Consider the following 25,969-nt stretch of genomic DNA (forward strand, 5'->3'; position numbering starts at 1 on the left):
AAATATCCTAGTGTTAAATATTTGAACAGTGGTTGAGAGAAGCATTTTTGTGGGATTTATTTCAAGATAAGCTTTAGTTTTATGACCTATATTAAATTAGGTTCTTTGTAAAGCAGTACTTTGTATTACAAATTCCTGCCCTGATTTAAATTACTCTGTTTATAGCGGCTGAGTCATTATCACAGTTACATAATTTTGTCACTGTGTAAATCTGCTCAAAGCTGATGTACTGCACAGTTCTTTGTATCCCTCTATGCTAATTAGAATACCGAACACCATGAATGAATTGATGAACCTCCCTTGTAGCATGGGGATTGGTTCAAAATTCTGTGAAGAGCGAACAGTGGCTACAACTAGCCCTGCCCAAATCAGTACTCCAGTCTGACTAGAAGCTAATGCGTTTATCTGCCCTCATCAGAACCATTGTTCAATACAATACAGCTGTATAGTTTATAAGTCCTAAATGTCAAGTTTCTTTTGTTATGGCCGCATTTGTGTCAGTAAGTATTCAATCTTTTTAAAATTAGTGTATTTAAGGTATTTAATCATTTTTTTAAATTTGTGTATTTAGTTACTTACAATTACCTGTAGATAGATTATGGTATTTATGTGAGCTAGCACTATAATTAACAAGTCACCAAATAGAAACATATATTTTAAACTGATCCTTTTAATTGTGCGTGAAAAGATTCAAGTAGAAGCTAGTTTACAAGCTTAAAAATGGGAAATTTGCTATTCTCTGCTGCTAAATAAAATTGAACTGACCTTCAGATGTAAGCATGCAGTGCGCGTCTGTTCATCCAAAGCACTCTGGAGAAACCCATTGGGTTTAGATAACAAGAAGTGCATCAAAGAGTTTGACAGGCTGTCAGTAGCATGCTGCGTTCAATAGGTTCTTTGCCAGAAATAACAGAAATCTGCCTACAGGAATTTTTATAGGATTTTTGTACGATCGTGCTTGTGCAATGCTAATGAGCTTGTGTTTAAATGAAACTGAATTTTTTTCATACAATCTCTGGATTAGCCAAAAAAAATGCAAGTCTTGGGGGCCATTTAATACATGCTGCATATTTAGGCTGGTAACCTAGATAGCCTGCACCTTGATTCACTACCACTTGGCAATGAGTTGAGACTGATCCTTGCTTTATAGTAATATATTGTTTAATATGACATCTCACATTGGAGCTGTTTAGTATGCATGCTGCATGTCATGTATAAGTAATTGTTTCCCACCGTCAAGATGTCTGTCATTTCACTCTGTTTGGAAAGGAACAATGATTAATGTTATGTCATAAAATAGAGTCATAGAATGTTATAGCCCAAAAGCAGGTCATTCAGTTCATCAGATCTGTATCATCTCCCTACGAACCACCCAATATAATCCAACTATACTGCTACATTCCCAAAGCCTTTAATATTCCCCCTTTTCAAGCATTTTCCCTCTAAAATGGATACTGCATCAACCACTATTTGTGACAAGAGAATTCCACATGTACGCTTGAAATCTCTCTAAAGATTTTTTCCTATTTTTTTCTGAATAAGTATAAAATGTGACGATTCCATTTGACATTTTAACTTAAACTGCTGTTTGACTATTATCCATTGGACATCCAAATATATCACAATTTCCTAATATTTTACTTCCATCATTTTTGTTCTAGCTCACTGCACAAAACCTACTCCACTGTGTTTTAAGTACTATATTTAGTTATGCAACAAATTTTGTAGGCTGGCTATTAACAAAGGGGCAGTTATAAGCTTGGATTTATTTCATATCATCTAATATAGTTTTTTAAAAAAACACAAAAGTAAAATGATGTTCCCAGTCCTTCATAATATTTTATTGGATTCATTTTTTGGCCGTGACTCCTTGTTAACGTTCAGTTCAGAGGCTCTGGTCACCCTTTGGTCCCATTGCTTCAACAGGCTCTTTGAATGTAAAGAGCATAACCAATGACCCACTAATGTCTACAAACCTGCATTTCCAAATGCTTTTGGATAGCAAGCAGTGACCAATTTCCCGTCCCTAGCCCAGAATGTGATAAGTTTAATTGCAGCACTCCTGCTGGCACTTTGAGAGAGCAGTACAGTACCATTCACCTGTCTTTCTGCCCCACTGCTGTCCATTGTCTGACATCTTCATGTGGTTCAAATATTTATGTAATTTTTTCTTAAGTCTTTAAAATTCTTTCTTGGGATTTGGGCATTGCTGACAAAGCCAGCATTTGTTGCACAACCCGAATTGCCTTGAGATGGTGGTGGTCAACTGCCTTCTTGAATCACTGCAGTCCATTTGGTGTAGGTACACCCACAATGCTGTCAGGAAGGGAGTTCCAAGGATTTTGATCTAGCGACAGTGATAGAACAGCAATAATAGTTCCAAGTCAGAATGGCATGTGGCTTGGAGGGGGACTTGTAGGTGGTGGTGTTTCCATGCATCTGGTTCCATGTCCTTCTAGGTGGTAGGGGTTGCAGGTTTGGAAGGTACTGTTGGAGGAGCCTTGGTGAATCGTTGCAGTGCACCTTGTGTATAATACACGTTGCTGTCACTGTGTGCTAGTGATGGTGGGAATGTATCTTTACAATGGTGTATGGGGTGCCGATCAAGCAGGCTGCTTTGTCCTTGACAGAGCCAAGCTTCTTGAATGTTGGACCTGCACTCACCTAGGCAGGTGGAGAGTATTCCATCACACTTCTGACTTGTGCCTTGTGGGTGGTGGACAGGTATGGGGAGTCAGGAGGTGAGTTACATGCCTCAGAATTCTGACCTGCTCTTATAGCCACAGAATTTGGGCACTCTCAATTCCCAACATGCAAAGCTCTGCCGAAGCACTAAATATGCACTCTGTTTCTTGGCAATGAGTTGGGTGTTTCACCTGGAATTAGACCTAGTATAAAAAGAAGACACAATGGGGGAAAAAACAAACAATAGTAAAGTTTATAATGGAGCCATAATCCAGCAGTATTTCAAAATTATTCTGTTATTTGGACGATTTGTGTTAAATTCTTTTGGTGCTATTAGTTTATGGATTTTCATCATAAGCAATTCAGGGTCAAGATGGGTTATTTTAAAAATCCATTCAAAGGATGTGGGTGTTGCTGGCGAGGCCAGCATTTATTTGCAGTCTTTAATTGCCCTTGAGAAGATGCTGATGAGCTATGGCCTTGAGCTGCTGCAGTCTTTCTAGTGAAGGTAAGCTCAAAGCTAACAAAGAAACATAAGAAATAGGAGTAGGGTTAAGCCATACAGACCATTGAGACTGCTTTGCCATAGAATAAGACCATAGATTTGAGGCCAATCCCCTGGGGCTGGACCACTACTTTTCTATATGTATTTTGTATACCTAAAAGTGAGATGCAAACCTGGTGAAGCTGCAAAACAAGACAACATGCATGCTAAACAGCAGAAAAAGCATGCAGTACAGCTATGTGATCCCACAACCAACAGATCAGAATAGAGCCAGTCGTAATGGTGATGGACAAGTAAACAACTAACTGGAGGAGCAGGCTCCACAAATATCCCCATCCTCAGTGATGGGGGAACCCAGCGCATTGGTGCAAAAGACGAGGTTGAAGCCTTTCCATCCATCTTTAGCCAGAAGTGTCAAATGGATGATCTCTCTTACCCTCCTCCTGAGGTCCACAGCATTACAGGTACAGCCTTCAACCAATTCAATTCACTTCACATGATATCAAAAAACTGCTGAAGGCACTGGATACTATAAAAGCTATGGGCCCTGATAAAATTCCAGTTGCAATACTGAAGACTTGTGCATGAGAACCACCCGTGCCCCTAGCCAAGCTGTTTTGGTACAGCTGCAACACTGGCATCCACCTGACCTTGTGGAAAATTGCTTGGGTATGTTAGGGCAATTAGCGCCCAACCAGTCTACTCTCAATCATCAACAAAGTTACAGAAATGCAATCAAGTGACACTCAGCAACATCCTGCTCACTGATTCTCAGATTGGGTTCCACAATGGACACTTGGCTCCAGACCTTGGTCCAAGCATGGACCAAAGAACTTAATTCCAGAGGTGAGTGACTGCCCTTGACATCAAGGCACCATTTGGCCAACTGCGGCATTAAAGAGCCCCAGCAAAATTGAAGTTAATAATAATGAGGGGGAAAACACTCCATTGGTTGGAGTCATACCCAGCATGAAGGGAGATGGTTGAGGTTGATAGAGGCCAATCATCTCAGCCCAGGACATTGCTGCAGGAGTTCCTCGGAGGTAATGTCGTAAGCCCAACCATCTTCAGCTGCTACTTTACTGACCTTCCGTCTGTCATAAGGTCAGAGTGGGAATGCTTGATGATTGCACTGTGTTCAGTACCATTTGCGTCTTCTCCAGGTACCGAAGCAGTCTGTGCCCATATGTAGCAAGTCTTGGCCAACTTTCAGACTTGGGCTGATAAATGACAAGTAACATTCAGGCCACACAAGAGCCAGACAATAATCAGCTACAACAAAAGAAAATCTAACCATCTCCCCTTGATGTTGAATCCTCCAACAAACAACATCCTGGGGGTTACCATTGACCAGAAACGGACCTGGAACAGTGATATAAAGATTGTTGCTACAAGAGCAGGTTAGAGTCTGAGAACTCTATGGCGAGTAATCATCTTTTGACTCACTAAACCATATACAAGGCGCAAGTCAGGAATTTGATGGCATGCTCTCCACTTGTTTGGATGAGCACAGTTCTAACAAATCTAAAGAAGCTCAGCATCTTAAAGGAGAGTGCAGCCGGCTTGATTGGCTCCCCATTCACCAGCTTAAACATTCACTCCCTCCACCACTGATGCACAGTAGCAGTAGTCTGTATCATCTACAAGATGCACTGCAGCAACTCATCAAGGTTACTTCACCTTCCAAACCCATAACAAGAGCAGCGGCTGTGGGGATCAACACCTACAAGTTCCACTCCAAGTTACACCATCTTGATCAAGAACTGTATTCATTCCTTCACTTACTGAGTCAAAAACCTGGAACCTCCTTCCTAACAGCACTGTGAGTGTACCTACACCACATGGACTTCATTCAGTGGTACAAGAAGGCAGCTCACCACCATCACTTCAAGCAGGAATGGGCAGCAAAGGCTGGCTTTTCTCTCCTCCCATTAATGAATGAAAAAAACAGATTTATCATTGTTGAGGATGCTTGTGTATTCATGGAGCCTCCTTAATTGTCTACTGCCATTCCTAGCAGGGCGTGGCAGGACTTAGAGGGCTTTGATCTGATCTGTTGGTTGTCAGATCACTTGGCTCTGTCTATAGTATGCCGCTTCTTTGGTGTGGATGTAGTCATATGTTGTAACTTCACCAGGTTGGTGCGACTGTCAGTTATGCCTGATGCTGCTGTTGGAACGCTCTTTTTCACTCTGCCATTGTCATCAGACTAGGCCACCAAGCCTGGTTCGATACAGTGTGAGCGATATGCTGAGCCACAAGTTTGCAGATTTTGATGGAGAACAGTTCTGATGCTGCCGATACCGGATGTCCAGTTTCGAGTTGCCAGATCTGTTCCACATCCATCCCATATAGCACAATGGTAGTGCCATACAACAAGATAGTGTGAAGATGTGACTCAACCAGCTCGGTCAGTTGAGGTGCAACTAGCCTCTATTGGTAATGGAGATTGGATGCATTCCAAGTTCTCACTACTCTCAGTGCTTCCTCCAAGTTGTGTTCAACATGGAGGGGCACTGATTCATCAGGTGAGGGTGGGTGGTAGGTGATAATTAGTAGCTGGTAATCAGTAGGAGGTTTCCTTGCCCATGTTTGACCTCATGCCGTGAGACTTCATGGGGTGTAGAGTCAATGTTGAGGACTCTCAGAGCCATTACTGTATGCCACTGCCACAACCTGTAATGAATCTGCTGTGGCAGTGGGACAAGATATACCTAGGGATAGTAATGGCAGAGTCTAGAATATTGGCTGAGAAGTACGATCTGTGAATATGACTGCGTCAGGCTGTTGCTTGACTAGTGTGGGAACAGCTCCGCTATCCTGGCACCTATCCCCAGATGTCAGTTTTAAGGACATTGCAGAGCTGTCTGGCCAGGGTGTGCCGTATTTGTGTCCAAATCCGATGCCTAGGTCAATGCTGAGTGGTCCGTCTGATTTTATCATTTAATTTTTTTTGTAGTGGCTTGATACAGCTGTCTGTTTGCTGGGTTATTTCAAGCACAGTTAAGAGTGAAACACATTGCTACAAGTCGGAGTCGCTTATCAGCCAGACTGGGTAAGGACGGCAGGTTTCCTTCCCTAAAGGACATTAGTGAACCAGTTAGATTTTTACAATCTTCTGGTAGCTTCAAATCTAGTTTAGTCACAGAAAGAAATCTTCTCCCTGATGCCATCAGGCATCACCACAATGCACAATTAGCCCCATAATACACCTGATCAATAATGTACATGGATTGTCCTTCAGCATTGTAGAAGTCACAAAGTAATCTTATTTTAATGTAAGTCTGTTGCAGCAGTATGCACAAAACCAAAAACCAATGCGCCAGATGCCTTTTGTTTTCAAAAGCGTGTAGATGTTACAGTTAATGAGGAAAAATTGAAATAAAAACAATACCCATCAAAATCCATTACAAGCTACCGACTCCCACAGCTACCTCGACTACAGCTCCTCACACTCCGCTTCCTGTAAGGACTCCATTCCATTCTCTCAGTTCCTTCGCCTCCATCGCATCTGTTCTGATGATGCTACCTTCAAAAACAGTTCCTCTGACATGTCCTCCTCCTTCCTTAACCGAGGTTTTCCACCCACGGTCGTTGACAGGGCCCTCAACCGTGTCCAGCCCATCTCCCACGCATCTGCCCTCACGCCTTCTCCCTCTCTCCCACCAGCCTCCGCATTCAAAGGATCATCCTCTGCCATTTCCGCCAACTCCAGCATGATGCCACCCCCAAACACATCTTCCCTTCACCCCTCCTGGCAGCATTCCATAGGGACACCCTGGTCCACTCCTCCATCACCCCCTACTCCTCAACCCCCACCTATGGCACCTCCCCATGCCCACGCAAAAGATGCAACACCTGCCCCTTCATTTCCTCTCTCCTCACCGTCCAAGGGCCCAAACACTCCTTTCAAATGAAGCAGCATTTCACTTGCATTTCCCCCAACTTAATCTACTGCATTCGTTGCTCCCATTGCGGTCTCCTCTACGTTGGAGAGACCAAACGTAAACTAGGCGACCGCTTTGCAGAACACCTGCTGTCTGTCCACAAGAATGACCCAAACCTCCCTGTCGCTTGCCATTTCAACACTCCACCCTGCTCTCTTGCCCACATGTCTGTCCTTGGCTTGCTGCATTGTTCCAGTGAAGCCCAATGCAAACTGGAGGAACAGCACCTTATCTTCCGACTAGGCACTTTACAGCCTTCTGGACTGAATATTGAATTCAATAACTTTAGATCTTGAACTCCCTCCTCCATCCCCACCCCCTTTCTGTTTCTTCCCCCTTCCTTTTGTTTTTTTTCAATAATTTATATAGATTTTTCTTTTCCCACCTATTTCCATTATTTTTAAATCTTTTATGCTCCGCTAGCCTTTCCACCCCACCCCCACTAGAGCTGTACCTTGCGTGCCCTACCATCCATTCTTAATTAGCACATTCGTTTAGATAATATCACCACCTTCAACGCCTCTGTGTTCTTTTGTCTGTGACATCTTTTGATTATCTGCTCCTATTACTGCTTGCTTGTCCCTATATACACACACACACACACACACACACACACACACACACACACACACACACACACACACACACACACACACACACACACACACACACACACACACACCCCGACCCTTAAATCAGCTTATATTTCACCCCTTTCCTAAGATTCACTCAGTTCTGTTGAAGGGTCATGAGGACTCGAAACGTCAACTCTTTTCTTCTCCGCCGATGCTGCCAGACCTGCTGAGATTTTCCAGGTAATTCTGTTTTTGTTTAGGAGAAATTAAAATTTTGCTATAAGGTTCCCTGGATTTCTTGGACGGTTTTTCAGATTATCTCCTTGAATTTCTGCGTTCCTTGATGTAGTATGGAGGACATCTAACTTTATCCACATTTGCTCTAAACTAAATGTATGAGTCTGAGCATAACTGTGTATTAGCTATATGTTTTTTAAATCCACACAGTTAGTTACATGCTACACGTGTAAAGAAACTTCAAGATTCTATGGAGCGAATAGGACATCTCTTCCTGTAAGGCCCCGCATCCCAAGAAGTTTAAGTAAGACAAAAACGAATATGAAGGCACTTGAAGCAAGAACGCCACAGTCCACACGGCAAGAAACCAGCTATTCCCCACTTCTGAATAAATCAGGTTCTAAAAGCAAGAGCCCAGCTACAACTTCAAGGTAATTATATTTTTTAACATAGTTTCCTATGTATACATATCTAGGTCTTCATTTCCTGTTATCATAACCTATCCACCTAATATTCTGAAGAAGCATTGAGTTAATTTTTGTCAAACCTTTTCTCACTCCATTTAGTTATTTTATAATTGTAGACAAGTCTTTGTACACTTCATCTGTTTCCTATGTGCTCAATTCACAGCACATCATGTATTGGAAAAACAATGGGGTGCACATGGAAATGTTGGTCAATGGCATTTGTGTCAAATCTGTTTGTAGGTTTTTGTTGGTTCTGGTTTTATTCAATTGACGTTCTCGATGTGGAATCTTTTTGTCTTCATCGGCTGCACAGGGTACATATTTTGGAGCTTTGGGTTACCGTTAATTTGCACAACTGCTTGGAGAATATACAGATACTGTAAAGTTAAATGAACAGGGTGTGAAGAGGCTCTTATAGAGCATAAACATTGCTGTAGGTGAGTTAGGCCAAATTTTCCGTGCTATAAATTCTATTTATTTCAATTGCTGATACTTATGGATCTTGGAGTTCTGATTGAGGATTTATCCAACAATGAGACAATAGTGCTAAAAACAGATAAGAAATAGGGTGAAGTCACATGGACTTTGGGGGTCAGGTGGGTAGCCAGAAGAAAACACTGCCAAAGTTCTGATCCTTCTGTTGTCATGCCAATCATCACACCAACAGTCAGCATTTTGGAGGCCGCATCGATGTGGTGGTATTTGCTGACAGAACTCACTGCAGACTGTGTTCGTTTGCCTCTGCCACCTGATCCACTTCATCTTGAGTCCAGCTGCTAATTTACTGGACCTGGTCACATTCTTCTGTCCATGTTGCTGCTTTCACTAGGGGAGGAATTGCCATTTCTTTGTATACTATAGGTGAGTACAAGGGTAGGACTTCAGACTCTCATTAGTATTCGAAGATCCACTAATTCCTGCCCTTTTTACTACCAGCAGCAGAGAAAGGAACAAGCAACAGTTAACAGTAGTGGTAGGAATAGGGCATTAGTGGATTGAACAGGAATTGGATGAGGCAAGTCGATGATAATTGAGTGGAGCAAATGGAGGGCAATGAAAGGAAGAGGGGAAAGATTGGTAAAGAAGGAATTGCATGATAATTGAAGAAATGGAAGAGATTACCATTATGAACTTGTTATGGAGAGCAGAATGAGTGCCAGTTGGGTTGAGGGCCAATTTGAACTGGAAAGCTGGGTACAAGCTTAACTAAGTTATATGGGAAGAGAAGACTGTCAGGTTGAGTTCATAGTGGAGAGTGAGAAGAGTACCAGAATTTGGGGTGTTGCTGAAGTGTCTTGGAAGGATAGGGAGCTAGAGCTTCAGCTTCTCATAACTATCACTTTCTGAACTTGTGTGTTTAGGGAGTAGAATGTGGGAGAGTTAATGTTATGAATGTAAATGATGATCTGGTTGGTCAGCTGAAAATCCAAATTTCACTTTTTTCCTTTAAAATGATATTTAATGCAAAAATTCACACTGTTCCCATTCATGATGTCACCATGGTGAAACTTCATGATGTCACAAATGTGAGAAGTTCTTCATTTTTTTTCCCAAGTCACCTCAATCCACCAGTTTAAAAACAGAACATTGGACAGAGGTATTTGAAAGATGCTGATAATTGTACAAGTATCTTTTTAAACACTGAGGATTATGAACAATTTCAATAGAAAATAATTAATTCCCCTTTTAAAAACAATAAGATGCATTTATTATCACACTTTTGTGGTGGAGAGGCATTTCAAGGCAATGTAAGGGGCAAAGTGGACTCTGGGCTAAAGCAGGCCATATTAGGAAGGGTGGCCATAAAGTTGGTCAAAAAGGTGAAGTTTAAGTGCCTTTCCTTAAAGGAGAAAAGCAAAGGGTTAGAAAGGAAAATCAGAACATGGGATCCAAGTAGCTGAAGGCATAGCTGTCATTGGTGGGATGAAGGAATTAAGTCTTGCACAAGAATCCAGAATCATGGGCATGGAGAGTTCAGAGGAGGGGGGTGCAGAGATAATGAGGACTGAAGCAATGGGGCAGTTTAGCAGTTTATATTTGCGAAATTAGGACACCAGGAACCATATAGGTAAGTGAGGAAAGGGGTGATGGGCAGTTGGGATAAGATGTGAGCAGCAGGATTTTGAATGAATTGAAATTTACAAAAATGTTACAGACAGGAATAGGGTTAATTTAAACAGCACTAATTTCTCCTCTCACCATCTGTCCATAAACAAAGGTGCTTTTGATTTGCTTCCCGCTTTATAAGCGGTGGCATCTTTCCCAACCCCTTGGTTTTGGTGTGATGCAATTTCTATTAAGAACCCCAGAGCAAACTTAAGATAGGATGGACGCAAAGGGTTAGTTTACTTGCACATACTCAATGCGTGTGGGATGAGGGTCACAATGTTGCCTCCTTTGCATTCATACAGTAAAGGAGGGCAAGAGAAAAGAAAGATTTACAGTGCAGAAACCACAGAGAAAAGAAAATATTGTTTCACATGGGTCCCAGAGCTCAGAATCAAAATCCGATGAGGTATTCCTTCAAGGAGATCGGCAGGCTAAAAAACTGATGCTGTATAATTCACCTTTTAGGTGGTGTTGACTTCACACAATGAGATGGCCTTGCAGAGATGAATCAGTCTTGTAAGTGATGGTACGGACTTTCCAGTAGAAGCAGTGTAGATGGGGCTGGCTGTGCAACCTGGGCCAGAACTCCTTGTCTGTAATGCTGCTAGTTAAATGGTAAACGAAAGTCTTCCTCCCCGCTACTCCAAAAGTCTAAAAATGTGAGAGCTTCAGCATCAACCCTTAAAACATCTGGAGCCTGAAGTATAGGTTAAGGCTGACTTCTAATTGGTGCAAAAAATACTCACCCTGGTCCGAATGCACTAATCCAACCTTTTCCAATTCTCTAGGCCTGAAATGTTTCATTGAGTTGAAGATGAAAAGCACCAGCGATAGCTTTGGGCAGGGTGAAAGGAAGTTGTGAGCTGGAATTGGATCGAGGATATCCTATTCTAGTTCAAGCTCCAGGAATGGAATGTTAAAACTAACATAAGAACACTTTGGTTTGGCTTATTTACTAAGTCTGTGTTACTTAGTTGGAAAGCAGCTTCTTTGGCCGGATTAGACAACTTATGCCTGACATTTGCTTTTGTAAAAAAAGAATACTTTCATCGACGGCAATAAGCTGTTTCACAGCAATATTTCATAGCAGTTTCCAACATCGATAACTGCTGTAAATGCTGCAAAGCAACCACATTTGTCAGAGAGCCATTCTGTTGGTTGAAAAAGTGTTCGGATGAAAGGTCACAGACCTGAAATGTTAACTTTGTTTCTCTTTACACAGATGTTGCAAGACCTGTTGAATATTCCCATTGTTTTCTGTTTTTAATTCAGATTTCCAGCATCTGCAGTATTTTATCCTAGTAATTGAGCAAACCTGTTTTGGTCTCAAGTATAATGTATTAAAACAGATAGACTATTGCTACCAATAATAATTTTTCAAATAATTTATTAAAACTACTCTTTAATAAGAAAAGTAACGAATGATGCAGAGATTGCTGTTAAATGTTGGAAACAAGCAGTAGGTTAGTCAATCTTTGAATCAAATGTCAGCTTAACTTGAGTTTAAATCCCTGGAGTTGGACTTGAAACCACAACATTCCAACTCGGAAGCAAAGGTGATAACACTTAAGTCAAAAGTGACATCTAAGTCAGTGCTCAAAGGACCATAGCATTAATATCAAGTAATGTACAGTTTTAGTACCACATTAATTCATTGTAAGTTGTCAGATCCATTGAAGATCACTAGGCCCAATTATCCTTAAATCCTTTGAAGTCTAATACCTGCTGGTATATTCTGAGGCCAATTACTGTTCCTTCTAGAATGGCGTGTGCTTTTAAATTTCTGGCTCTCCAAATTTTGAGAGCAAAACAGAGTAGGAAGTGGCTGATATCCTGTTTTTGAATTTGTTTCTAAACTAGTTTTGCATCTGTGTCATCAACTGTGCCACACTTGTCTAAGATAAATGTAAACGTTATTTTATCAGTCAACCCTGTGTGATGTTGCACATGGGGAGTAAGGATCCTCAGTTTTAAATGTCTGTCAGATAGATATTTTTTCCGTATTTTCTTTAAGGTGGGACCTTTTGATTAAATGCATACAATTATGTATATAAGTATTTTCCCAGCACTGAACTGGCAAATTAAGTAAAGTATGAAGATTTGATTAATCAATTTGTAGCTGTATGGAAGGAATGGTATCGTTATGTTTTGGTAAGTAGGTCATGAGGTGTTGGTGAATAAATTTACATGTTAACTGGTACACCTAGTACTTTATTAAATTTTATATTTGCAGATTTCACAAGTAGTGAAAACCTAGAGTAGATGAAATGGATATCAACGGTTTCATGAATAAATATATATGTCAAATATATTTAGAAAAACAATACTGCAGATGCTCAAAATCTGAAATAAAAGCAGAAACTATTGGAAACACTCAGCAGGCAAGGCAACATTTGTGGAGAGAGAAACCAGAGTTAATATTTCAGGCCTGTGACCTTTCATCAGAACTGGAAAAAGTTAGAGCTGTGATAGGTTTGAGCAAGGAGTGGGTGGGACAGGGACAATGGAAGGTCTGTGTTATATTGCTGTATAGTTTATTGCTAGCATAAAGAGCTAGGAACTAATGCGAATGTACATCCAAGGTGTCACATTTACTGCTACACTGCAGTCAGGTGTCAAGCAACAATGTGTCACATGGAGAGCTGTAAGAAATGCACTTGGAGCTCCAGCAATTTGAGTCTAAAAATGTGATTACTTTGAACTTCTAGGAACAAGCAGACGTTACAGTGTGCGTTAAGGTGAAAGACAAGAGAGATTGAATGACAGAAGAGTTAATCTTACAGGGCCAAAGGGAAGGGTGATGGGACAAGAAAAGAACAAAGAAACAAAAGATGTGCCTTGAGCAGGCCAAGAACAGCGATGTCATGCAGCATTGTTCCAGTTTGAAGAACAGCACTTCATCTTTTGATTAGGCACTTTATAGCCTCCTGTACTCAACACTGAGTTCAGTGATTTTGGACTGTAAACTCTTCCTTCATTTTGTTTCCTTTGCTTATTTCTCGTATATTTGCTTTCAGACAGCAGCACGCCTGCTGTAGGCACATATTTCCTTTCTTTGTTTATTTTCTTGATCCATCACCATTCCCTTTGGCCCTGTAAGACTAACTCTTCTGTTATTCAGTCTCTCCTGTCTTCCACCCTATCCAGATCTCCCTTTGTACTTGTTCCACCCCTTGCTCAAAACCTATTACATCTCCAACTTTTCCCAATTCTGATGAATGGTCATCTACCTGAAACGTTAACTCTATTTCTCAATCTACAGATGCAGCTCAAGCTCCTGAGTATTTCCAGCATTGCTTTTATATCAATGTTTTTAATCTGTTTGGAGGTTGTAGTCATTGAATTAGGTACACCCCAGTGCTGTTAGGGAGGGAGTTTCAGGATTTTGACCCAGCGACAACAAAGGAAATGCAATATATTTCCAAGTCAAGATGCTGAGTGGCTTGGGGGGGTGCGTGGAACTTCCAGATGATGGTGTTCCCATGTGTCTGCTACCCTTGTCCTTCTAGATGGTAGCGGTTGTGAGTTTGGAAGGTGCTGTCTAACGAGGCTTAGTGAGTTCCTGCAGTGTATCTTGTAGATGGTACAGAATACTGTCATTGTACGTTGGTAGTGGGGGGGAGTGAATGTTTGTGGATGGGGTGCCAATCAAGCGGGCTGCTTTGTCCTGGATGATGTCAAGCTTCTTGAATGTTGTTGGAACTGCACTCATCCAGGCAAGTGGAGAATATTCCATCACACTCCTGCCTTGCGTCTTGTAGATAGTTGACAGGCTTGAGTATATCAGGAGGTGAGTTACTCGCCACAGAATTTCTAGCTTCTGACCTGCTCTTGTAGCCACAGTATTTATATAGCGAGTCTAATTCGATTTCTGGTCAATGGTAACCCCCAGGATGTTGATAAGCACATATCCAAGTTTTTAATCTGTAGATAGGGGAATGATGTTACAAATAGTATTGACAGAAATGGTAAAAGTTAATTGAATGATAGAATTAAGAAATGAATAAAAGTTGGAAGATTAAGGGAATTAACACTCAGCATTTATTTAATTGCGAGGGACATTGAGAAAATGAATTACCCTTGGTTTTAAAAAAAAAATGGCAGAATGAATTATTGACCAGGGCAGGGAGTTGGTTGAGGCTAGGACTTACAATCAAGAAAAGCAAGGAAAAATCGAGGATAGTGTTAATGCAGGCAAAGGGCCAGTTTTAAGCGGGCAGAAGAATGATTCGGGTGAGTAGATATAAAGCCTGGGAGGAGGAGGAGAACAGAATGGGGGCAGGCAATTTGTCTTGCAGGATCAGAATTGACCACAGTGGGAGGTTAGCAGAGGCAAGAAATAATTTTAAGCATGGAGTGTGCTTCACATTAAGGTGGCTTGAGGTAAACGGTGGGCTGTGGATCTGGTAGAGTATAACAAGTTACAGAGTTAAAGGCAGACCAGAGGCAATAGCTGGGCTGCGAGTGTTGTTCTGAAATGTGTCACTTAGCCTGTACATCCCTGGAGCTACTGGTCTCTTTAGCAGAAAGCATCAACACCCAGCCTGTACATTCTGGATTCCTGCTATAACGTCAATAGAATTTAAAAAAAATCACCTGGGGCCTGGAGGCATTTGAGGCCAAAGTCACAGTGTAAACAACAGGACTTTTAATACTGTATAGACTGAGCAGATGGGGGATGTTATATTGCTACGAATGATTTGTGGTGTTGCAGGAAATTGTTATGGGTCAGCAAACAGATTAACATTGAAAATCCAATTTGAGCTCTACCTACTGGTATTACAGAGAAACGTCACATTATGGGGAAGCTAAAATCTACCTGTGGACATTTTAACATGAGATTTCCCACAGGAATGTTTATACAACACTTTCAATGGGATATGCAACCCATGCGCTAATTTTAATATATTGATTTAAGTTTTTCATGGCAATACTATGGTAAGTTGAAGGAAAAACTGCTTTATAAGGAGTGGAATGTTATACTGTGTAAAGACCCAGTGGGCTGAATTTTCTTCTGCATTGTTGCCTGGGTTACACTTATTTTTCATTTATAAGGCAAATTAAAAAGACCAAATCTCCACTTATTTTATGCTGCATGATTACTTCCGAAGGTTTCTCTGTGGAGCACTAGTGCCTGGAGCAGGTGCAAGAATTTAGATGATATGGTAATAAGGCAAGAGTAAGAACATAACATATGAAATAGAAGCAGAAATTGGCTATTCAGGGGAGGCGATGATGTAGTGTTATTGTCGCTGGATGAGTAACCCAAAGACCCAGGATAATGCTCTGGGGACATGGGTTCGAATGTTGCCATGGCAGATGGTGGAATTTGAATTCAATAAAAAAAAATCTGGAATTAAAAGTGAAGACTAAAAGCCTAATGATGACCTTGAAATCATTGTTGATTTTTGTAAAAACCTATCTGGTTCACTAATGTCCTTTAGAGAAGGACATCTGCTATCCTTGCCTGGTCCGGCCTACATGTGACTCCAGAGCCACAGCAATTTGGTTGACTTTTAAATGCAATTAAGGGCAATTAGGGATGGACAATAAATGCTGGCCTAGTCAGTGATGCCCACATTCCCTGTCTCCAGTGGGCCTGGGGGCCCTTGTCTGACACCAGCCTGCACAGCTAATGCTGCTGGGCTACTCGACTAGCATGCGCCTCCCACCACCGCAGGTATAATACTAGCAGCCATTGGCCACATGAGAGCCTCAATAGGCTCAAGCATGGGCAGGCGGTCTCATGGCTCCCCCATCCCTGTTTAATTGAGATGAGGGTGGGTGGGTAGATGGTGCCCACTAGATTTTTCATGCCTTCCACCTTCAAGCCCCTCTGCCAGGGAGCATAAATGCAGACTGACGAAGGTCATGAATTAAATATTCAAAGATACTTGATTTTCAGAAGAGAGAGGTAAAATAGGAAAGGAGACTGGATTGCACCTGTGCCCCTGATAAAAGATGGGATAAGACAATAAAGAGGAAAAAGATCTTAGCTCAGAAAATCTCAATTTAAAATCAGGTTGGATGGACCAAAGAAACAAGAAGGAGCAAGAAAGCGCTGCTGTGAGTAATAGGCCCCTAAAAGTAATTGTAGAGTGCACAGAGTGTAAATCATTGAATTAGACATGCATGTAACAAGGGTAATACATTCATCATGAGGATTTTAATCTCCATATGAACTGGGCAAACCAAATTTGCAGAGATAGTGTGGCAGGTGAATGAGTGGAACACCTTCAAAGTTATTTTCTAAATCAATATGTCAAAGAACCAGCTAGGTTATTTAGATTTATTATTTTGTAATGAGACACGTTAATTAATAGTATTCAAGGAGTTGTGGGAAGAGTGATCATATCAAGCTTTATATTGACTTTGTAAATACAAAACTAAGATCTTAAGTTTGAATGGAGGTCTCGTGAAAATGATGAATTTGAGGATTAGCAAAGAAATTGTAGTGCAGAAATTAATTGGACTAAAAGCCAACAATCCATGTATTTACATCTCAGGGTTTTAAAAGGGGTGGTTAAAGAGATGGTGGATGCATTGGTTTTGATGCTCCAAATTTCCTAGATTTTAGAACAGCCCCCATACTTTGGAAGGTAGTAAATGTAACCCCTATATTGATGACCTAGGTAAGGGTACCAAGTGCAATATATCCAAGTTTGCTGATTATACAAAGTTAGTTGGGAAAGTAAGCTGTAAGGAGGATGCATAGAGGCTACTAAAGGATTTAGACTGTTAAGTGAATGGGTAAGAATATGACAGATGGTATATACTGTAGAAGTGTGAAATTATCCACTTTGGTAGGAAGAGTAGAAAAGCAGCTTTTTTTTAAATGACAAGAGATGAGATGCTGGTATTCAGAGGGACCTGAGTGTTCCTGTGCAGGGATAACAAAATCAGCGTGCAGGTACAGCAAGCAATTAGGAGAGCAGATAATATGTTAGCCTTTATTACAAAGGGAAAGAAAAGATACTGCAATAGTATAGGACCTTGCTGAGACCACACTTGGATCACTGCTAACTGTCTTAATTTACTTACCTAAAGAAACATATATTTGCCTTAGCAGTAAGGCAGTAAAGGTTCATTGGACTGATTCCTCTGATGAGAGGATTGTCCTATGAGGAGAGATTGAATAGAGTAGGCCTATATTCCCTGGAATTTAGAAGAATGAGAGGCATCTAATTGAAACAAATAAACTTGCTAAGGAACATGATGAGGTAGATAAAAGCAAAACACTGCGGATGCTGGAAATCTAGAACAGAAACAAAATTACCTGGAAAAACTCAGCAGGTCTGACAGCATCTGCGGAGAGGGATACAGTTTCGAGTCCGTATGACCCTTCATCCGAACCAAGACATATAGAAATGAGATGAAATATTAGCTGGTAGAAAGGGGTGGGGCAGGAGAGCTCAATAGGCCAGTGATAGGTGGAGGCCAAGAACAGATTGCCAAAGATGTCATAGACAAAAGGACAAAGGTGTTGACGGTGGTGATATTATCTAAAGGATGTGCTAATGGGGACATTAAGGGAAGCAAGCAGGACAAGGGTGGGAAGGGATCGAAATGGGCTAAAAGGTGGAGATGAAACAATAGATAGAAATAAATTTAAAAATAGGAGGGAAAAGAAAAAAATATAGTTGTAAAAAGAATTATAAATTATTGGAAAAAGGGGGATCGGAAAGGGGGTGGGGATGGAGGAGAGAGTTCATGATCTGAAATTGTTGAACTCAATATTAAGTCCGGAAGACTATAAGGGCCTAGTTGGAAGATGAGGTGCTGTTCCTCCAATTTGCGTTGAGCTTCACTGGAACATTGCAGCAGGCCAAGGACTGACATGTGGGCATGAGTGCAGGGTGGTGTGTTGAAATGACAAGTGACAGGGAGGTCTGGGTCATGCTTGCGGACAGACCGAAGTCTGCGTTTGGTCTTTCCAATGTAGAGAAAACCGCATTGGGAGCAGCGAATGCAGTAGACTAAATTGAGGAAAGTGCAAGCGAAATGCTGCTTCACTTGAAAGGAGTGTTTGGGCCTTTGGACAGTGAGGAGGGGGAAAGTAAAGGGGCAGGTGTTGTACCTTCTATGGTTGCATGGGAAGGTGCCGTGGAAGGGGGTTGACGTGTAGGGGGTGATGGAGGAGTGGACCAGGGTATCCTGGAGGTAACAATCCCTGTGGAATGCTGCGGGGGGGTGGGGGTGGGGGGGTGGGGGGGGCGGTGGTGGTGGTGAAGGGAAGGTGTGTTTGGTGATGCTGTTTCCCATGGCTGGGGAAATCTAGCACTCGGGGTCACGGTCTCATAATAAAGGTGTCAAATCAATTAGGACTGAGGTGAGGAGAAACTTCTTCATTGAAGGGATTGTGAGCCTTTGGAATTCTCTAACCAGAGGCCAATGGATGATCAGCTGTTGAGTGCATTCAAGTCAAAAATTGATAGATTTTTGGATACTAATGGAGTTTGGGGATATAGGGATAGTTGGGAAGGTATAGCTGAGGTAAAAGATCATCCATGATCTTATTGGTGGAGCAGACTCAAAGGGCTGAATGGCCTACTCCTGCTCCTAACTTGCAGTGAATTAGGGAGATTATGGTGTCACTTACATGGCTGTGCCATCCTTATGTTATTGCTTCTTATCTCTCTATTTCTGTCCTCTTTGTTTTTTCTCTTATCTGTCTCATTCTAAAAGTGGAAAGCTGGTGAATATTTATAGAGATAGCTTGTGAACTCCCCACTTACCCTGGAGAATCCTGGCCACTCACACACACTGCCTAGTTTCCATTGTCCAAGGGATCAACTTTAACCATTCTGAGCATTTAAAAAAAAATATTAAATGTTGTTAACTTTTTAAAGATATGTTTAAGAAACTTAAAGCCTCAGACAGGATGGTTAAGTGCCCACAGCATTACCCAGCTTGGAGGCACAATCTTGGGAGCTAGAAGGACTGAAAGATATACATAAGTACATAGGAAATTTAAAACTCACCACCTCAAATTCAATGTGTGACAGAAGTAGTATGATGTAACCTTCCTACAAGCACATTAGGGCGTTTTATGTGAAATTATAATAAAGTGAGATAGCCAACAGATTTTTCTTTATATCACTTATTTTTATTTGCTTAGAAATGACATTTTTCTACTAAATGCTGATTTCAGATTGCTTCCAATATAGTGATCCCTATTTATGTAGTGCTTTAATATGCTAATTTTCACATTTATCTTTTTAGAACATCTGTCTCTGCACCTTCCACATCATCGCCTTCACTGAAATCAGTTAAGGGAAAGAAGCTACACTGCTCTCGTCTAAAGATGCTTTTGAATTGTGAGCAGAAACACGAGAACAATAAAGGGACTCTTCAAGATTTCCTATCTTCAGTGTAAACTGCAATTTGTGATCTTATCTTATTTGTATTGCTTAAACTTTGTGTCTGCACAAGTCAGAGCAAAAAAAAGTAAGTGGGAAAAGATGAATTGCCCGTCAATTCGCATAATCAGTTGGGTGCATGGCCATACACAGAATATAGCTTTATTCAAATTGAGTTTTGCAATGTTGCCATAAAATAAAGTTTTTCTTTGCTGTGTATAAATAATTATTAGAAATGTTACAAGAGCAAGCATGTTGGAGCTCTGACTGACAACAATGTGTCTGCAGTTCTGCGGATTAAACGGAAGCCTGGTAAGTGGTAAGCTAAGCTACCATCTGGTTTTCTCTGAAACATACTGCTATCTGCAGAAGGATAACAATCCATTAGGCTTCTACATATTGAGGTTCAAATGGCAGCAGCTGCCAAAACATTAATGGTTGTAGAAAAGATTTTTTATTTATCAATGTGATCACAGATCAGTTTTTTTATTGCTAAAATCTAAGGAATGATGCATTTTACTATTTTAACATTTGCAGCTTCCCTAATTGTGTATTGTGTTCATGGAACTAGGTAATTTTTTCTCCCAATTGCCCCTGAAAACAGTCTCAAGCAGAGACTGTAGGTGGGAAAGACTTATGCCTGGCCAGTTACAGTGGGAAATAACATTGAATTGGGGGACAGTTGGAGTTAGGCTGCAGAGTTTCAGGGCAGATGCACGAGGGGAATACATTAAAATAGCAGAAAAACAGGAAAGTTGCTCATTAATGCTATATAATATTGATATCGTATTCTAAAGGTTATATGTATACTTAATGAAATGTACTTAAGCAAACATCTTGGTGAAGATGCAATTTATTAAAATACTGTTAAGCCTTGTGTTTCCATGCTTATCGAGGTGAAAGCTTGTCATGATAGAAAATGAAATCGTTTTTAGAGCCAATACCCAGGTCAGATACAATGTAATTTTATTCCTTACCCATTTTACGGTGCCAATGTGATCTTTTTATTTCCCACACCAGTTCGAATGAGATTGTAACACTAGTTGGCAGTCAACTTTCCTCTACAACAACTTGGAAGTTGCTGTGTAGGCTGAGCACTAGTCAGGCCCTTTAAGTTAGCATGTGTGGGTGGCTGCGTTTTAAAAAAAAAAAAGGTCCCATACACTTAAATAAATAGGTTTTGCGCAACAAAAAATAAGAGGGGACATCGATTACAATTACAATTGTGGCAGTTTTGCCTGAATAATTTTAACAAACGGCTCTTATAGCCTGAGAGAGGGAGAGACTTGTATCTCATTAGTCTGCTCTGAATTTGAGCCTATGTCACAGAGTTGAAAAGGTAATGTGATTCCCAGTTGTCTGGTCCTTTCGAGTCCCTGACACTTTCAAGGAGATATATCTACAAAAATTACATTCCCTAAAGTTCTGCCTAGTTTGGTTTTGAAAATGCTTTAATACCCATGGAAAACAGATATTGCCAGTTTTTATTTTTGTCTGAATATCTTGTAGGACAGTGTTATTGGCTGAGCAGCTCTGATATATTTAGGTATGCAGATTTATTTTGTCATGCACAGTATGATTCACATTTAAACAGCATGAGTCAATTATGCATGTAGAAAAGATGACCAAATACTATCCCCTCAGTATACTATATATGATATCTCCACAATGAAAATGTTTCTGCCTTTTATTGCAGTAGAGCGAGGAAGTCTGTTCTACATCATTGGGGGTGCTGTCTTTTCAATGAGACTTGAAGCTGTGATTTGTCTGTCAGGCGGAAGCAGATTCAATAATAACTTTCAAAAAGAAATTGGATTAATACCTGAAGGGGAATAATTTGCAGTGCAATGTGGAAAGGGCAGGAGAGTGGTACTAATTGGATAGCCATTTCAAAGAACTAGCATAAAAAAATTGATGGGCTATGTCATGAAAAGACTGAGTAACACTATTTGAAGAGCAGCAGGAAATTCTCCCAGTATCCTTGTTAACTCTATTCCCTCAAACATAACCTCCAAAACAGATTCATTGCTCCAATTTACTCTTAGGGTGACTGGGCTGTGTGTTATATGGGTTGCCATATTTCCCTAAAAAAAATTGTGTTTTAGGTTGTCCTGTGAACATGATGTTCTAAATAGCTGTTAATTCTGTTCTTTATTGTGTTCTCCTGAGCCCCCAAACCTCAAACAAAAATTGTACCTCAGAAGTTTCTCTAGAGCATAAAAAAAATCATGATTAGATCAAATATAATACTGGCCCAAAGCTATCAAATCTGATGGAACAAACAACGTAAAGCACTTAGAATGGTGAACAAGCATGGCAAAGCTATGATCAGCGATCATCAATTGCCATGATAAGCTACCAATCAAATAGCTCAGTGTATTTGCTCTAGTTACTTTTGGCTTCCAGTTAGCTTTCCCTGAGCCAAGTATGCAAAACAAACAACTGGGATTTACCACTTTCAATATAGTTAAATGTCCCCAGGTGCTTTACAGGAATGTTATAAAGCAAAATTTGACATCAAACCACAGAGTGATATTAGGGTGGATGACGAAAAGCTTGGTTGAAGAAAGAAGTTTTAAGGGCATCTTAAAGGAGGAAAGAGAAGTATGGAGGTGTCGGGAGGGAATTCCAGAGCGTAGGACCTTAGTGGCAAAAGGCACAGCTACCAAAGTTGGAGCATTTAAAATTGGGAGTGCTCACAAAGCCAGAAGCAGAGGAACACAGATATCTTGGAGGTTATGGACTGAAGGGGATTACAGAGGTAGGGTGGCACAGCAAAGAGATTTGAAAGCGAGGATGAGAATTGAAAAACTGAGGTAATGCTTAATTGGGAGCCTGTGTAGGTTAGCAAGCATGAATGATGGGTGAATGGAATTTGATACAGCAGTGTTTTTGGATGAGCTCAAGTTTTACAGAGGTTAGTTTGTGGGAGGTTGTCTAGGAGTGCATTGGAACTGTCAAGACCAAAGGTAACACAGGTATGGATGACTATTTCAGTGACAAATGAGCTGAGGCAGAGACGAAGTTGTAAGATATTAATGATGGTATAGATAAGTGGTCCAAAGCTCTGTAACCCTAAAATATTTATGAAATGGAAATATTAATTATTTCCAGAATAAAATGCTAGATTTTCCCTCAGTACCTTTGAAATATCTTCAGAAGTGTCCTCTACGTCACGCTTGCCCCTCTGGTCTAGCCTGGAATTCTGCTGGATTCTTGGTCCCTACATGGTTTACCCAGGACAATCCATATGTCCACAGATTCCCTTACAGCCTACATACTAACGGAATGAGGTGTAAAAACAATGCTAAGAGAAAGGGATTGGAAAGCAAGGGAGAGAAAGAAATGAAAGAACTTGCATTTATATAGCACCTTCATATCTTCAGGATGTCCCCAAGCTCTTCACAGCCTTTTGCTTTTGAAAGGGAAGTCACTAGTTCTTTGGGTAGATATGGCAACAAATTATCACGTCAAGGTTCCGCAAACAATAAAGAACTGAATGAACTTAATTAATTTTTGCTTGTGTTTGTTGAGGGATAACTGTTGGCAAGGCCACTGGGAGAACTCTTACTCATCTTCAGAAATGTACCATGGAATCTGTTATGTCCAACGGAGAGAACAGATGGACCTTGGTTTAAGGTCTCTGAAAGACAACACTTCTGACAGAGCAGCATTTCCACAGCTTATATTTCACCTCATTTCTATATTCCCTCAGTTCTGATGAAGAGTCATACGGACTCAAAACTTTAACTGTATTCCTCTCCGCAGATGCTGTCAGACCGGCTGAGTTTTTCCAGCTATTTTTGTTTTTGTTTCAGCATTTCCACATTGTTGCACCAGAGTGTCAGCCTAGATTGTGCTCAAGTCCTGAAGTGGAGCTTCAACTAGAAAACTGCAAAATGACTACGACTGAACCAAACTAATATTTGGAATAGAACTTAATAAATGAAAGAAACAAAAGTGAAGGAGAAGATAAACAGAACTGAAGGGAAACAGAAACAGTGAAAGGAAAAGGTTTAAGATGTTGGAGCCTAGCCTTTAAGAATTTGAGAACCACTCAAATACATCATTGTTTTGATATGCATATGAACTCTGATTTATTTATTTTAGCAGCGCTGCCATCTGGGCAGTGGGGAGGAAAAGGACCCTTTTGAAGATGGGAAGATTGACAGGACAGGAAATGTAGAGAGAAAGCAATCCGGTTGCAGGGGGTGCCCTCTGGGACTGTTGGATATGAAAAGGACTGCTGGTGATGGGGCTTAGTGGGTTCATGTTATAAAACAGCACTCTGTATACTAAGTTCACAGTGAGCATCATCTACTATTATTAAATATAAGAACATACTTTGGAATGTTTACCCTTCTCTCACTTTCCCACACAACGGTTTGTTTTGCAAATGGCAATAATCCTGTAAATCTACTGCAACAGAAACAGAGCTCCATCATGCTGTAAACAACACTTTTTATAAATTTATATGAGGCTAGGCAGTAAAACTGATCAGTTAGCTGTGGCTGAAATGCTAAAACCCACTTCAATTACACTAGTGATATTTGAAAGGCTCATGACATAGTTCCTTGCGCAGTCCTTGTAAAAAGCGGAAAGCTGAGGGAGTGAATTTTATGTGGGATCTGTACTCCAGCTCCGAGATCTGTGCAATGATAGGTGAATCATTGAACAAATGAGGAATAACACAAAACTGTCCACTATTACCTATCCTATCCCTGACATCATAAGGAATGGGCAGGAGTGGTTGTTCCAAGCATTTCTGGAGCTATTATGGTATCCTTATTTGTGGACAATATTGTCTTTTAATGGGTTATGTGAGGATCTATGCACTCTATCCAGTATCTTGTGCAGCGAGTTAATCAGTGGGATAGTGGGAATTCCTAAGCAAGATTTTGCATGGATGAGGAGAGAAAATGGAAGGTGTTGATTGGTTAAAATTATTAAAGTAATAGCATGGGAGAAGATTTTAAAAGGCAGATGACCGTGTCAAACTAATACTTATAACTCCCAATTGCTTATTAACAATTTTAATTGCTTTGTTAGAGAAACCTAATTCTACTCCAAAAATATAGGAATATATCTGGCCAGTGGTATTCTAAGGTTTTTAGTTTCCTGCTACATATTGCCTATTCCAATTTAGGCATGTTAGGACTCCATGCAATATTTGTCATGTAGATTCATCAGAGACCGAATTAAAAAGTTACTGAAAGACACTTTTAAAGATTCAAAACTCTGCGATATTTGACTGTTTGTGTGTTAAGTAAATCAATTATTGTACTACTAGTTCCTTGTGAGTTTCAATGTCTGTGTAATTAATTTATTGTAAATTTTGGTTATTGAGTTTACCCTTGATGTAATGGTCCAGTATTTATTAGCTGTCAAAGTGAACTGGAACACATGGTGGGCAATGTAATAAAAATAAACATTTTGTTTATATAGTATATTTTATTATTTGCTTTTCTTCTAACCCTAACCCCACTAAAGTTAAAAGCAAGCTCAATTAAATAAAAGATCCATCTGGCTGATACAAATCAATGGAGGAACAGACAAATTGGAGGCAATTTTAACCTAATCCTGTCGTGAAACTTGCATCTGCGTGCACCGCTGGTTTCAAACCCAACCCAGGGAATATCAGGTGATGTGCAAAACCAGCATTCTACACAGTACCGTGGAGTGGTCAGGTTAATTTAACATTACCCTGATGTGTCTATAGTTTGCTACAAAAGGTGGTTTTAATATACTAGTGCCTGTTAAGTGTAAAGTCTTTAGTGTTATTCTGACCAGAGACATCCCTGATATCTTTCTGTATAGCTGTTTATAGGTTTATGGTGGAGTTCTCCAAGCACTGTTGGTGATAGGACCCCCTGTTCTTCCTGATATATATTAACTAACCAGGCATTGGTGTATAGGGTACAATTTCAAAAGTTGTAGATGGCCAAAACCTGGAAGTACCATGAACCTTGAGGAGGATAATTTCAAGAGGATATAGATAGGGTGGTGGAATGAGCAGACACCTGGCAGATGCTATTTAATGTAGACAAGCGTGAAGTGATACATTTTGGTAGTAAGAATGTGGAGA

The 25,969-nt window shown here is 40.6% G+C and overlaps 1 protein-coding gene across 3 annotated transcripts in view; it reads left to right on the top strand.

Moving 5' to 3' along the window:
• The window catches only part of c3h18orf21 (chromosome 3 C18orf21 homolog), a 103,064-nt gene extending 77,740 nt beyond the window's left edge, over positions 1-25,324 (top strand). For 2 of the 3 annotated variants that reach the window (XM_041184123.1, XM_041184124.1), the window contains 3 exons: positions 8,160-8,380; positions 13,234-13,263; positions 19,748-25,324. In XM_041184123.1, the coding sequence (XP_041040057.1) occupies positions 8,160-8,380; positions 13,234-13,263; positions 19,748-19,901 (405 nt within the window). In that variant the 3' untranslated portion in view covers positions 19,902-25,324. The remainder of the gene's footprint in view (positions 1-8,159; positions 8,381-13,233; positions 13,264-19,747) is intronic. The other variant, XM_041184125.1, reaches the window with a different exon arrangement.
• Positions 25,325-25,969: the final 645 nt, after the last annotated feature.

The sequence above is a fragment of the Carcharodon carcharias genome, chromosome 3, assembly GCF_017639515.1.
Source record: "Carcharodon carcharias isolate sCarCar2 chromosome 3, sCarCar2.pri, whole genome shotgun sequence".
Lineage (NCBI taxonomy): Eukaryota > Metazoa > Chordata > Chondrichthyes > Lamniformes > Lamnidae > Carcharodon > Carcharodon carcharias.